Source organism: Nerophis ophidion, linkage group LG12, assembly GCF_033978795.1.
Source record: "Nerophis ophidion isolate RoL-2023_Sa linkage group LG12, RoL_Noph_v1.0, whole genome shotgun sequence".
Classification (NCBI taxonomy): Eukaryota; Metazoa; Chordata; class Actinopteri; order Syngnathiformes; family Syngnathidae; genus Nerophis; species Nerophis ophidion.
Genome location: NC_084622.1, coordinates 55,015,128 through 55,031,090, shown reverse-complemented (window position 1 = coordinate 55,031,090; position 15,963 = coordinate 55,015,128). Strand labels below are relative to the sequence as shown.

Genomic DNA, 15,963 nt, shown 5'->3' with positions numbered 1-15,963 from the left:
GAGGAAATTTAGAGTGAAGGACTAGAAAAAAAAAAGGCGATTGCAGTGGGAGCGATTCAGATGTTATTAGACACATTTAAATGGTAAATGGGTTGTACTTGTATAGCGCTTTTCTACCCTCAAGGTACTCAAAGCGCTTTGACACTACTTCCACATTCACACATTCACACACTGATGGAGGGAGCTGCCATGTAAGGCGCTAACCAGCACCCTTCAGGAGCAAGGGTGAAGTGTCTTGCTCAGGACACAACGGACGTGACGAGGTTTTGTACTAGGTGGGGATTGAACCAGGGACCCTCGGGTTGCACACGGCCACTCTCCCAACTGCGCCACGCCGTCCCTAGGATAATTCTGGAAAATCCCTTATCTGCCTATTGTGTTACTAGTGTTTTAGTGAGATTAAATAGTACCTGAAAGTCGGAGGGGTGTGGCCACGGGTGTGTTGACCCAGTGTCTCTGAGGGAAGTCACGCAGATGCAGCTGGACGAAAGCTCCGCTGATGTCTCTGGTAATAGCCGACTTATTACCACAATTTTCTCACCGAAAACTGCCGCTTGACATGTGGTCGGGAACCACGTTCGCTTACCCGCTATGTTCCATAGTAAAGCTTCACATTCGGGAATTTTAAACAAGGAAACACCGACTGTGTTTGTGTGGCTAAAAGCTAAAAGCTTCCCACCTCCATCTTTCAACTTTGACTTCTCCATTATTAATTGAACAAATTGCAAAAGATTCAGCAACAAAAATGTCCGGAATACTGTGTAATTATGCGATTAAAGCAGACTACTTATAGCTTGGATCGGGCTGGAAAATAATGTCCGCTACAACCCGAGAGGTCAAACACACGCGTCATCATACCGCAACGTTTTCAACACGACACTTCGAGGGAAATTTGAAATTGCAATTTAGTAAACTAAAAAGGCCGTATTGGCATGTGTTGCGATGTTAATGTTTCATCATTGATATATAAACTATCAGACCGCGTGGTCGGTAGTAGTGGGTTTCAGTAGGCCTTTAATATCTCAGCATGTTGGACTGAATCGTTTTAGCCTCTCAGGCAATTGAGCTGCCAGGGACACACTGTTGCTTTTTATTTACGTGCCCTTCCGCAGCAATACATTGAGTATACTTGACAGACTAACGGTAATGCACTTTGAATTATGACCAGTAAGACATAGCAATAAAACATCGCTAGAATTACAGGTCAGTGACTTACAATATTTGACATTCTACATGCTGTTTAGACTTCAGAGTGCTTTATGGTGGAACTTGGAAGGACATATCATATCTTTTTTGAGGTGCTGGTTTGATCCATAACTTTTAATAATTATGTTTAAAAAATACAGGGTATATATGCTTACCAAACTCCACTTCAAAGTAATTATTGTGTGAAAAGGATCCAATTAAAATTTAGCTCTGCTTACATTTATATTATTGCATACCTTGCCTCATACTGCCAACCTAAAAACACTTACAAGAGAGATTGAACACATGCCCACAGGGCAGACTGGGACCTGAACGCAGTGTCTCAGATCGCCCGGCCCTCCTGACCTGTGCACCAACTGCTGGGCTAAATATGTCATGTTACGGTTATGTCTGTAGTCCTGATACATTTCCACCAACTAAACTCAGGTCTTGCTGCCTTGTGATGCTACTTTTGACATCAGGGGTGGCGAGACTAAGTCAATGCAGTTTTATGGATAAACAGAATCAAACTTTACCATCTCCCTCCAACTCTCTGGACGTCATGAGTTTAAATAAACAAAATATGAATGTGTCACCACTTACCCAGGATAGCAACACTATCAGTTTCCATTTGTCAACAGTGTCCGCTACTTGATCGACACACCATCCCCACAAGACTCCACCTCCCGTGTCTAGTCGGAATGTGTGTATCCCAAAGTCATCCATCATGTGCAGCCATTTACTTAGAGCAAAAACTCCCCCATTTTTGTTGCAGTTTGTGAAGTCACAGTAACCAGATATACAGTAAATATACACATTTGGAACCAAAGAAGTGGGTTGAGTGAGTGGCACCTGAAAATTCCACCCACCAACTACAACAAATGTTCACCTAATTTAAACCATCTTTGTCTCCGTCATTCACAATTCTCTCGCCCCATTTTGGCCAAGAGAGCTGGGGGTACTGTAGCTCACCATGCAGCCGAGAGGCTCTAAAAGGGGAGCTGGAGTGCAAAGGTGTAGCACTGTAAGTAGAACTGATAACACCCGTTGGCTGAACTAGGTGTACTCTACTCTGTAAAAAGTGAGTACAGTTTACAGTAAAATACTGGCCACTCCAGAAATGTATTGTAAAAATAACTGTGATACCCTTTTTACATTTATTAAGGCACTGTAAAAACAACAACCGTAAATTTTACGATAAAACATTCCCCACCCCGGCAGTTCAGTTGGCAGAGTTTTACTATAAAAAAAAAACAGTGGTAACGTTTTTCGAATAAAGTAATTTGGTGACAAATATGCTGTCGAAACTGGAAGATCAGTGGCTAGAATTTTACTTTACAATCTACTGACCTTTTACAGTGTACTTCAGACGATGTACGCAGCAAAATATTAAAATGCTTGTTGACTAACAGGCAATGCAGTTATTCAAATCAGTTGAAGACTCATTAACATGTGTGGGGAATTCAACTGCCACATTCAAGTTAATGGCAAAGACTACTTCCTGGCTAAGGCAACACACAGTAGTCAATACATACATACATCACTGCCATCTAATGTCTTGGAATTGCAACTGCATGCAAAGTTTACCGTATACAGTAATACGGTACTTGCAAAAGTGACACAGATGGAGTCAAGACAACTGGACAGCACAGCTTACTGTTAAATGTTAAATAAAACAATATTGCAATTAAAACATGATTTTATTCACATTTATTTTTTCAAGACGTGATTAAAGTTTTTGTCCCTTGGCCCGTTCTGTAGCTTGGGGAATTGTGTAATGGCATCCAGTTACTGTTGAATCACAAGCACGAAAATAGCTTGCAGAACTGCACAAATAACGTGAGACCTTATGGAAATATCAGATCCAAAGCCATGCCCATTCGCTCTTATGGACAAGACAAGACACTTTGACCATCAATCGCCATTAAACAACATCATTGGAGCTAAAGCTGCTGGTGCACATTGCTGCTTGGAGTGAGGAGAAACTTCACATCTGTGTCAAAGACTAATCCGTCTTTGAACAATCTCGTCTTCTTCTTTGCTACCAACAAGACTAGGTTTAATACTGCAGGCATGCCCGCCACTGCCCTCTGCAGCCCACATTGGGTAATTGCAGTTCACTACACAATATTACCATCGCTATGGTATATTCTTTTATGATCTGTTCTGATTGATAGTCCGCAATTACAGAATGTTTGCAAGCTGAATATTACATTTTCTTAATAAGTAGGTGGAGAAGGTTAAAACACTGTCATGCAAAGATATGAATGCCATTAACTTGTACAACATGTTAAGTGCAGAATATGAAAAACATGTATTCAGGTAGAAAAATATCAACTAACATATTTGACAATCAAAGCATGATCGCAACAATCCACATTTTTTTGTTATTAATACGTGAAACTGCTATATAAACATGGAAGTGTAGCTCCTCTCCTCTAAATACATGTGCTTCTAAAGCAGGCATTAAAATTGTGTATTCCTACAAAACACAAAGTCTGGTAAGACACCAATGCACTGCACATATTTTTTTTAATTCTCTTTAAAAGCTTGTTTGTATCCTTTTTGTGTTGAGCTGTTTACAAAAAGCATAATGTTTAAAAACATTTCATTAAAGTAAATTTATTGTCCAGTCATGGTATTAAAAACCTAAAAAGGATGTGTCTTTTGTACACTAATTATAGACGAAAAATAATATCTTTCTGCCATTAATCACAGTTAAATTTGAGTTAACCACAAACAAAATTCGATTAATCAGGATTAAATGTTTTAAACATTTGACAGCCCTAGTTTTTAATTGACGCAATAGCTCCTCTCACAAGTGATTAATGAGAAGTAATCAGAATGACTGGAAATAGTACACAGTCAGTGAAAATAATGGCCTAGTGTGAGTAAGGAAGGGGAAATGTCTTCAATAGTGGAGTCAAGTGGGAGAGCTGTGATTTACGGACATTATTCTCCCGATGACAGCATTTATGTTCAAGTATTTTCCAAGCACCCTCAGGTGATGTGGTCTGATGGAGCCATTTTCCAGATGATAGTTTTCACTGCCTGCTCAGTGCGGGTTTTTGAGTCATTTAGGTAATTGCAAAATCAATGTGACACGCTGATACCTAACCTAATATCTGCAGTAGCACTGTTTCATGGAACTGGGTCACAGTAATCACTCGTTTTATGCATCTATATGGTTCCAGGCTTAGCCATGGTAAACTAGGATTGTTTTTCATAGCTGAAGCATAAAAAAACATGTTTATGGCCTTCTAAATAAAGGTTTTCAAATACAGTGGGGCAAAAAAGTATTTAGTCAGCCACCGATTGTGCAAGTTCTTCCACTTAAAATGATGACAGAGGTCTGTAATTTTCATCATAGGTACACTTCAACTGTGAGAGACAGAATGTGGAAAAACAAAATCCAGGAATTCCCATTGTAGGATTTTTAAAGAATTTATTTGTAAACTATGGTGGAAAATAAGTATTCGGTCAACCATTCAAAGCGCTCACTGATGGAAGGATGTTTCGGCTCAAAATTTCCCGATACATGGCCCCATTCATTCTTTCCTAACACAGATAAATCGTCCTGTCCCTTTAGTAGAAAAACATCCCCAAAGCATGATGTTTCCACCCCCATGCTTCACAGTAGGTATGGTGTTCTTGGGATGTAACTCAGTATTCTTCTTCCTCCAAACACGACAAGTTGAGTTTATACCAAAAAGTTCTATTTTGGTTTAATCTGACCCCATGACATTCTCCCAATCCTCTGCTGTATCATCCATGTGCTCCATGCACAATCGGTGGCTGACTAAATACTTTATTGCCCCACTGTAATTAGAGCCCTCTAGACATAAAATAACATCCATATAGTCACCTTTCCACTCGTTGTACCCAATATAGTAACTTGAAGTGCGTTTTACTTGCCGGTTGCCAGAGGATCCTCCTCCTCTTTGTAGGAACTGGTCTTCTAATGTGCTGAAACCATGTGCGTTAATTGTTCTGCCAAAAATTACGAGATCGTCTCAGAGAAAATGACGCAGACATTAGCTGTGTCGTAACAGTGTTGTTTGCAGTGAGTGAGTGGTACAAAACCCACAGCGTTTTAACCGCTGTTTTGGTATGATATAACTCACGTCAAAGGCTCATTTATGTGGTACGAAAGAGGAAGGTGTCAAAGATAAGAGTGCATAAACATTCTTACTCTTGACATCAAAAACAGGCATGTAAACAATGCCTCCATCGGCATGGAAATGAAAGTTCCCGCTGGTGAATATCTTTTGTGTTTTAATAGAGTTAGACAAATACTGTATTGTAAATATGGTACACAGGCTCCATTTGTGGTACACCAAAAAAATCCCTTGATTAAAGTACAGAGTTTTATTTTCCTGTATTTAAACACAGCGTTACTGTTCAAACTCTGTATATAGTGACCAAAACTATTTTATACACATGTTAAATAAAACCTCTGCCTTGTTTTTAATGAATTTTAGGCCTACTACGCTACTGTAGTTTAATGTTTTCTGAGGTGGTACTTGGTGAACAAAGGTTGAGAACCACTGGTGTATTATATTACAGTAATACCTCAATGTAAGAGTGCCCCAACTTACTAGTGTTTTAAGATACAACCTGTTGCTCAGCTAATTCTTTTGCTTTAAGTTACAAGAAAGACTTTTAGTCACAAACATCCTGCCATTAGTTGGGATAGCAAATATCATAGTTAACCCCGTAAGAGCAGACCAAAACATCTCATCTTACTCGATAGCTTTAGCTTACAGCTTGAAATCAACATAACGTCATGTCTTGGTGATCATGTTTAGTTTAGTTGTGTTAGTTTACGGTATAGCTCGGTTGGTAGAGTGGCCGTGCCAGCAACTTGAGGGTTGCAGGTTCGATTCCCGCTTCCGGCATCCTAGTCACTGCCGTTGTGTTTTTAAGCAAGACACTTTACCCACCTGTTCCCAGTGCCCCCACACTGGTTTAATTGTAACATAGATATTGGGTTTCACTATGTAAAGGGCTTTGAGTCACTAGAGAAAAGCGCTATATAAATATAATTCACTTCACTTCGCTTCAAGACTCCATTAGTTCTGTTTTTTTCACTCCATTGTTTTGTTTCCATGCCAACCCATTAGTTTTCACCTGTCCCCAAGTCACGCACCTGTTTTCACTAATCATGTAACTATTATTTAAACCGAAAGTTGCCAGGAAGTCAGCCTTGCGACTTTACCTCTGTTGCTCATGCCGGTCCATAGTTTTGCTTCTTGCCATGCCACGTAAGCTTTTGTTTTTTTTATATCACAGTTATCGAGTTTTGTTTCATGTTCATAGTTTCTGCCTTTGTGCAAGTTTTTGTTTTATTAGCCAAGTTTTTGTAATTCCGCCTTGCGCGCGCCTTTTGTTCCTTTTTTTATAGTAATAAATAAGTATGTCTTTGCCTTTGTCGGCGCCAACTTTCCTTTGCATTCCGGAAAAACAAACCCCAAAGTCCACGTTTTGACAGTTGTTTTTTCAAACATTGAAAAAAAGAAGGTTTTGCAAAGGACAGTGCTGAGAAGAAGAAGCAGACGATATTCACTGAATTAAATAAATACATTTCTTAAAAACATGGCTGAGCGTTTTGCCAACAATTTGAGCAGCTCAATGCAAGTCTGCACTAAACTGAAGCAGAATGAGTTCAACGCCAGCCAACTTAAAATATTATTAAAACAGTGGACATTTATTCATTAAAATATGGAAAAGCTGCTGTTGAAGTCCACTCTCGGAGGTAAATGCTGTACATTATTATACATTACTTCATAAAACTACTTTAGCTGTTGGTAGTACATTTTGTTGTATTATTTTTATATGATATTTCTGATCTAAAAGTTTGTGTTGGACATGAAATATTGCTGGCTGGGAGAGGGGGAGTGCATCAAGTGCCAATTGCTTTAAATCAATTTCAGTGGGAGAAGTTTGTTTCAGATACAATTGTCTTAAAGGCCTACTGAAATTACATGTTCTTATTTAAATGGGGATAGCAGGTCCATTCTATGTGTCGTACTTGATCATTTCGCGATATTGCCATATTTTTGCTGAAAGGATTTAGTAGAGAACATCGACGATAAAGTTCGCAACTTTTGGTCGCTAATAAAAAAGCCTTGCCTGTACCGGAAGTAGCAGGCGATGTGCGCGTGACGTCACGGGTTGTGGAGCTCATCACATCCTCACATTGTTTATAATCATACCCACCAGCAGCAAGAGCGATTGGAATCGAGAAAGCAACGATTTCCCCATTAGTTTGAGTGAGGATTCGTGGATGAGGAAAAGTTAGAGTGAAGCACTAGAAAAGAAAAAAAAAGGCGATTGCAGTGTGAGCGATTCAGATGTTATTAGACACATTTACTAGGATAATTCTGGAAAATCCCTTATCTGCTTATTGTTTTACTAGTGTTTTAGTGAGATAGTCATACCTGAAAGTCGTAGGGGTGTGGTGACGGCCAGTGTCTCTGAGGGAAGCCATGGAGGAGCCAAGAAAGTCGCAGCTGCCTGTTCGACAGTTGCAGGAAGACGCAAGCTCCGCTTATGTCCCCAGTGAGAGCCAACTTATTACCACAATTTTCTCACCAAAACCTGCCGGTTAACATGTGGTAAAGAAACATGTTCGCTTGACCGCTCTGTTCCATATTAAAGCTTCACAACAAGCAAACAAGGGCTTCACGGTGGCAGAGGGGTTAGTGCGTCTGCCTCACAATACGAAGTTCCTGCAGTCCTGGGTTCAAATCCAGGCTCGGGATCTTTCAGTGTGGAGTTTGCATGTTCTCCCCGTGAATGCGTGGGTTCCCTCCGGGTACTCCGGCTTCCTCCCACTTCCAAAGACATGCACCTGGGGATAGGTTGATTGGCAACACAAAATTGGCCCTAGTGTGTGAATGTGAGTGTGAATGTTGTCTGTCTATCTGTGTTGGCCCTGCGATGAGTTGGCAACTTGTCCAGGGTGTACCCCGCCTTCCGCCCGATTGTAGCTGAGATAGGCGCCAGCGCCCCCCGCGACCCCGAAAGGGAATAAGCGGTAGAAAATGGATGGATGGATGGAACAAGCAAACAAACACCGGCTGTGTTTTGGTTGCTAAAGGCAGCTGCAATCCACCGCTTTCCACCATCAGGATTCTTCTTTGTAGTCTCCATTATTAATTGAACAAAACGCAAAAGATTCAGCAACACAGATGTCTAACATACTGTGTAATTATGCGGTTAAAGCAGACGACTTTTAGCCGTGAGTGGTGCTGGGATAAAATGTCCGCTCCAACCAATAACGTCACAAACACGCGTCAACATAAGCGTCATCAATCCGCAACGTTTTCAACAGGACACTTCGCGGGAAATTTAAAATTGCAATTTAGTAAACTAAACCGGCCGTATTGGCATGTGTTGCAATGTTAATATTTCATCATTGATATATAAACTATCAGACTGCGTGGTTGGTAGTAGTGGGTTTCAGTAGGACTTTAAGCTAAGAGCTCTGTCACAGAAGAAATTAAAGTCATAAGTTGAGGTACTACTGTACTTCTAAGACATAAATTACATATGTAATTCAGGCCAAAATTACAACAAATTTGATTAAAAATAAACTGCAATATAATGAAGACACAACACTTGAAGCTTATTATATATTTGGCATTCAAAAACCATATCTTTTCCTTCATGCTTTCATAGTGATGGGAACATGACTACCTATTAGGAACGTCTACTTTCATGACTAGTGTTAGTGTGTGTGTGTGTGTGCGTGCGTGCGTGCGTGCGTGTGTCGTTGGTCAGCGCTTCTTAAATGGCCGACACCATCTAACTTCCTCACAGCTGTAGTGATTGCCATTTCACTGCTGCCATAAATCATCCTACGCTTAGCTACCATCAGTCACCTTCTCCGTAGGAGTGTCAATTGGTCCACCCTAAAAATATGTGCGGGCTTCAACAGAGCTCCAAACAAAGCATTAAACATTTTTACTGAACTGTGCATGGAAGTCATTAGGTTGAATAAATAGGTTGGTGTGAGAGATAAAGACATTCCTCTTTGACCATAAGAAATATTTTATTGTTTTATATTTTAACAAAGAAAAAATGCAGACTTCTAAAGTATTTTCTCTGACTTTATTTTTGTTACAGCCTACCCAACCCAGAGTCGGAAGGTGACGAAAGGTGAGTGTTAAAGCAGAAATCTGTCTAAAAACATCCTTTAAATCCACAAACAGATTGGTTCCATATGACATTGGCAACACACTGCAGCATTTAACAGCAGGTGTGTTGGCACTGCTTCCTGTCTCAGTTGACCTTGATGGACCGTGACAGCTAGTCCTCCATGAGTCTATAGATAGACTAACACTTCCACAGGGTGCGCACACTCGCTCTCAACAACTGCATTACACTTATGTTCATATATTCAGCAGGCATGGCTTCCTTTCACATTAAAACCGATACGGTACAAAATCCCGATTCTTGGGAATTCAGACAGTTACTCAACAGTACCAATTTCGGTACTTTTGTGTGTATCCATGTGGTAATAGGTGTTAATAATATAATATTATTTGTTTTAATATAATATTTAAAAGTGATCTGATGATGATATTATATTTGCTGTCCAATTGTTATATCTTGTTTTCTTTCACTTCTGACATTTGCATTCATTACAGTGTGTCCTAAATGTGTTGCCGTAGTCAGGAAGTAGTCTTTGCCATTAAGTTGAATGTACCAGTCTTTTCTTTTGTTCAGCTCTACAAAGTGTTTTCTAGATACTATATGATTACGATTCAGGACCTACAATGCATTAGAAATGTATTATTGATGCATCTTTACTTCATTTATATTCATGCAGTTATACATTCATTTTCGTTTCATTAAATAAGCATTTATCACTTGCAACTTTAAAAAAAAAACAGTGCCTTTGTAATCAGAATTTCGCATTAAATTTGTTAAATTAATGGAAAAAGTGCGCAAAACTGGAACATAAATCCCCTATAACAAAGGAGCTGGTCGGATCTCTCAGTGAGGAGGTTGCTGCAGTCAGACACATTTAAGAACTGTCTGCATTACTTTATTTACAATGAATAAATCCATTATCGATTTTTTAAGTTTACTAATCGATTTTTTCCGAGTTGCAATACGTCTTAAAATTGTATAAACACCTGTAGTGTTTTTACTTTAAGTATTGTGCCTATTACATACCAACTATTTAAATGGAACATGCATCCATCTAAGTCAGGGGTGTCAAACTCAAATACAGAGTGGGCCAAAATTTTAAACCGAACAAAGCCGCGGGCCAAGGTTGAACAAATTAACCTTTTAATAGGGACCCAAACAAGTTTTGCATTGAATATTGAACAAGTGAGACTTATATAACTTTATAGTGACATGCAAAATCCGGTTTCAAATAATACAAATAATTAAAAAATAACAATGGCATATCAAATCAAATTTAAATAGAAATTGAATGCCTCTTTTCTATTTGCAGCCTGCCCAGGTAAATATCAAAATAAACTTTTCCCACAGGCTAATAATAAATGTTTATATTGTAGCGTCCAGGAAGAGGTAGTGCTGCAAGGGGTTCTGTGTATTTGTTCTGTTGTGTTTATGTTGTGTTACAGTGCGGATGTTCTCTCGAAATTTGCTTGTCATTCTCTTTTAGTGTTGGTTCACATTGTGGCGCATATTTGTAACAGTCTTAAAGTTGTTTATACGGCCACCCTCAGTGTGACCTGTATGGCTGTTGACAAAGCTTTCATTGCATTAGCGTGTGTGTGTGTGTAAAAGCCACATATATCGTGTGACTAGGCCGGCACGCTGTTTCGACGTAAGAAAAGCGGACGTGACGAAAGGTTTTACAGGACGCTTGAGGCAGTGCCTTTAAGGCACGCCCCCAATATTGTTGTCCAGGTGGTAATCGGGAGAAATTTGGGAGAATGGTTACCCCCTGTGATTTTCGTGAGGGGCACTGAAATTTGTGAGTCTCCTTGGAAAATCGGGGGGGGGGGGTTTAGCAAGTATGAGTATTAGCGGTGAATCCGGTTTTACAGCGACACCGCCGCTGTATAATACCTGCGGGCCAGCTCTAATGTTAATTTGATATTGCCTCAAGGGCCAAATGAAAATACACGGCGGGCCAAATTTGGCCTGCGGGCCAGAGTTTGACACCCATGATCTAAGTTGTAGTTGTCGTTACCAAATTTGGAGATGTGGAAAAAGCTTTGCAAAATTGCTAATGTTAATCAATAAAGTGTCATGTATACGGCATATACGATGTAAATCAACATTGAGCCAGCACATTTTCAACAATGGAGCCTTACTATTGAGTGCTTTCTACTAGGCATGCTTTCTTTGTTGACATGGAAACTTACGACATTATGTAGCCGCAGTCAACTACAAATACCTGTTTGCCCGCCAAGTGCTTGAACTCGTGTCAAGTCTGCAACCGAACACGACGCCACGTGCAACAAAGGCATCAAAATATGGTATCCTGTTACCTATAAAAGTACAGAATCCTACCCATACTTATGGGTTGTACTTGTATAGCGCTTTTCTACCTTCGAGGTACTCAAAACGCTTTGACACTACTTCCACAGTCACCCATTCACACACACATTCACACACTGATGGAGGGAGCTGCCATGCAAGGCGCTAACCAGCACCCATCAGGAGCAAGGGTGAAGTGTCTTGCTCAGGACAAAACAGACGTGACGATGTTGGTACTAGGTGGGGATTGAACCAGGGACCCACGGGTTGTGCATGACCACTCTTCCACTGCGCAAAGCCGTCCCTCTTTACTTACCTACCTACTTACATGTATATATTTTTTTATTGTGGAAATCATAGAATGGCTCCCAAGAAGATATAATTTTTATAGATTTCAAAAATACAGTGATACATAATTGTGCAATAATTGATAGAGGGCAAGGAAATAATCTATGATGCATCTCTATTATGTAAATAGAAAAAGTGCAGCCTTTTTTTAATTTTCCAAATAATACATTTCACTTGAGGATTGGTGCAATTTAAAATGAGAGTTAAGTCGAGCACCGCTAGCCAATGAGGAAGAATCCCTGGGATGTCCACTCATTGAATGGCCCAGCAGGGTGTGAGGTTTACACAACATATTATCGCACAGCCACACTAGCTGGCATTGGGTTCACATGTTTGAAAAAAGACATCAATATCCGGCTGTACTGTATGAACAATTAGAAATAAATGGCTGCTTTTGTAATAATTAAAAAAAAAATCCTCCTGTATTTGATGTTATTACATCATGGCAGTATACCTGAGACATTTTCTTCAGGTTCTACCCTTTTAGTGTTTTTAAGGTCAACCATGAAAGGATGGCTGTAAATCATTACAAGACTGACGTAGGCGTGATTGATGAAGAATAACACTTATCTGTGTTTTGACATTTGATATCCCTCCCACAGTCCCACAGACAGAGATGCTGCCAGCGACGGGGATATCAAGTGAGTACTTGATGACACATTAAAGGCAGTCACCATGGAGACACGTCGTCCACAACAGAACACAACAGCCATTGTCATATTTTTATCTAGAAATGCACTGTAGATAATACTGTAGCTACATGTCTGACTGACTGCACGTTGACCTGACAAACACCCATTAACAATGCTTAGGTCATTTCTTAATGGACTTGAGCTCTTTTCACACCTAATTAGCCACAGAGATGGATGCCTTCCCAACCGTTTTCCGAACCGTAACCATGAAACTGTGTTTTATTTGAACCCTGTGGTAGGAAGAGATGTGCTGTGGCCTACGCTTCCCAGAAGCCCTGGCTGCTGAACGCAACCGTGGTAGAGAACATTACGTTTGAGATGCCAATGATCAAAACCAGGTAAGGCCATGCACACGTTTTTTGGGGGTTGAATTGAACGTCTAGTGTTGTGTATTTGTGCACGCCATTTCATGGCCAGTACTGGTGGTCTAGAGCAGGTATGTTCAAGTGAAATGTTTTCGGGGCCACATTTCTATGAAAATTGCATGTACTATTAATAGGCGTGTCGCATGTGATCTACTAAGACTGCTTGTACAATTGATAACTGGTGCTGACCGCCTTATTGAGATAGGGTTTTTGCTTGTACTATGCAGTTTCACCATGCAGATACTCATATACTCCACATACATGTTATTATGCTCCGTTTCTGCCTTTGAGACAGCGGGATGTTTACACATCCATCCATCCATCCATCCATCCATCTTCTTCCGCTTATTCGAGGTCGGGTCGCGGGGGCAGCAGCCTAAGCAGGGAAGCCCAGACTTCCCTCTCCCCAGCCACTTCGTCTAGCTCTTTCCAACGTGTCCTGGGTCTTCCCTGTGGCCTCCGACCGGTTGGACATGCCCTAAACACTTCTCTAGGGAGGCGTTCGGGTGGCGTCCTGACCAGATGCCCGAGCCACCTCATCTGGCTCCTCTCGATGTGGAGGAGCAGCGGCTTTATTTTGAGCTCCTCTCGGATGGCAGAGCTTCTCACTCTATCTCTAAGGGAGAGACCCGCCACCCGGCGGAAGAAACTCATTTCGGACGCTTGTACCCGTGATCTTATCCTTTCGGTCATGACCCAAAACTCATGACCATAGGTGAGGATGGGAACGTAGATCGACCGGTAAATTGAGAGCTTTGCCTTCCGGCTCAGCTCCTTCTTCACCACAACGGATCGATACAACGTCCGCATTAATGAAGACGCTGCACTGTCGATCTCGAGATCCACTCTTACCTCACTCGTGAACAAGACTCCTAGGTACTTGAACTCCTCCACTTGGGGCAGGGTCTCCTCCCCAACACGGAGATGGCACTCCACCCTTTTCCGTGCGAGAACCATGGACTCGGACTTGGAGGTGCTGATTTTCATTCCGGTCGCTTCACACTCGGCTGCGAACCGATCCAGTGAGAGCTGAAGATCCCGGCCAGATGAAGCCATCAGGACCACTTCATCTGCAAAAAGCAGAGACCTAATCCCGCGGCCACCAAATCGGAACCCCTCAACGCCTTGACTGCGCCTAGAAATTCTGTCCATAAAAGTTATGAACAGAATCGGTGACAAAGGAAAACGTGTCCGACTTACTGCCAGCAATGCCGACCAAGCTCTGACACTGATCATACAGGGAGCGGACCGCCACAATAAGACAGTCCATACTCTCTGAGCACTTCTCACAGGACTTCCCGAGGGACACGGTCGAATGCCTTCTCCAAGTCCACAAAGCACATGTAGACTGGTTGGGCTAACTCCCATGCACCCTCAAGAACCCTGCCGAGAGTATAGAGCAGGTCCACAGTTCGACGACCAGGGCGAAAACCACACTGTTCCTCCTGAATCCGAGGTTTATTCAGGTGTACTGGAGAGGATGCTACGCCGGATAGTCGATGTTTACACACAGCAAGAATTATGGCGAGAAGGAAGCAGGATTAATCGGTTGTCCTAACAATCTTTCTTGTTAGAAACGTTAAAAGATTGTTGAACGCATTGATATTCGAAAGACTAGAAACACTGAGTTGTAAATTTTAAACAATTACATAAACTGACATGCCGCCAGAGAGGAGGAAAATAAAACGTGGGGCACAAAGGACAAATGAGCTGAGGACGCGGCATTTGTTTACAACCTACAGTAGGGGGAATTAGTTTCTTGTACTACTATTTCAGGGAAAACAAGATAACTCTCTGCATGCCCAGAAGGTTAACTGGAATAATACGCTTGTACGCATGTCATGATCGGATTGCATAATTTAGTGTCCATGTAAACAGTAGATTTGAATTTTAGATCAGCCAGGATTTAGACGGGATTGGGTCATTTTTGTGCGTCTAAACCTTGCAACGTTGAGAAGTAAAAAAAACTAAAGCGAGATACAGCAGCCGGTAACTATATATCCTCATGAATACATACCACTGTGACGCGTCTCTTGCCGTTATCGTGTGGGGTGCAGTGCCGATCGATACAAGACACATCGTAGCAGGTTTGACTCTGATTTATTATTTCACTAAACTTTGTGTCTGGCCAGTTGGGTGCGCCCATTTCTAGTGCGCCGGCTCCTCCTTCTGGTCGCGGCACACCTTTCGGTGTCCGCTGGTTGCGTCTGCTGCGGGGACTCATCGTGCTCGGGGTCTCTCTCGTCGCTCTTGTGGTTGTTGGTGTCGGGTTGTTCCTCTCCTACTTCTGCCACGATTGCTCATCCCTCGCCCTTTTTATGCTGCAGCAGAAGGTGATGGGATTGAGCGCAGGTGTGTGGTGTACGCACCTGACGCTGATGGCTGCAGTGCCGCTCCAGGCGTGCCCCGCCTCTCCGCTTCGCTGCATGCTCCGCCTTCTCGCCGCCATCTTGGGCCGGACCATCGTTTGTCCGAGCCCGCTGTGAGCTCGTCGGCTCCGTCTCTCCACAACCACATTCAAGTCACTGTGGAAATCTTCAATTACATGAATCATTAATGTCCCCTTTAACTGTTTTTAGTCCACTAATGCTTCATGGCAGTGTAAGATAGAAGATGGAAGCCAAAAGAGTGATTAATTAGAATGGTTCCGTAAGCCAGTGTTAAGTGGATGTGTGGATCAATGCAGTCAACAGTGATCAATACAACCAGTACAAGAAGATGCCGGATAACCCCTTGGCTTAAACTAATAATGATTTAGCCTGAGCCCCGTTTCAGCCACACTAAACCATTGTTTAAGGCAGTGGTTCTCAAATGGGGGTACGTGTACCCCTGGGGGTACTTGAACGTATGCCAAGGGGTACGTGAGATTTTTTAAAAATATTCTAAAAATAGCAACAATTCAA

General features: G+C 41.7%; 1 protein-coding gene across 13 annotated transcripts in view; it reads left to right on the top strand.

Annotated features, from left to right (window-relative positions):
• The window catches only part of abcc8 (ATP-binding cassette, sub-family C (CFTR/MRP), member 8), a 172,171-nt gene that overhangs the window by 103,906 nt on the left and 52,302 nt on the right, over positions 1 to 15,963 (top strand). For all 13 annotated transcript variants that reach the window (XR_009809066.1, XM_061917764.1, XM_061917772.1 and 10 more), the window contains 3 exons: positions 9,316 to 9,348; positions 12,606 to 12,644; positions 12,935 to 13,033. Coding sequence is in view for 12 of the 13 variants with exons in the window: in XM_061917764.1 (XP_061773748.1) it covers positions 9,316 to 9,348; positions 12,606 to 12,644; positions 12,935 to 13,033 (171 nt within the window). In the remaining variant the exon portion in view is untranslated. The remainder of the gene's footprint in view (positions 1 to 9,315; positions 9,349 to 12,605; positions 12,645 to 12,934; positions 13,034 to 15,963) is intronic.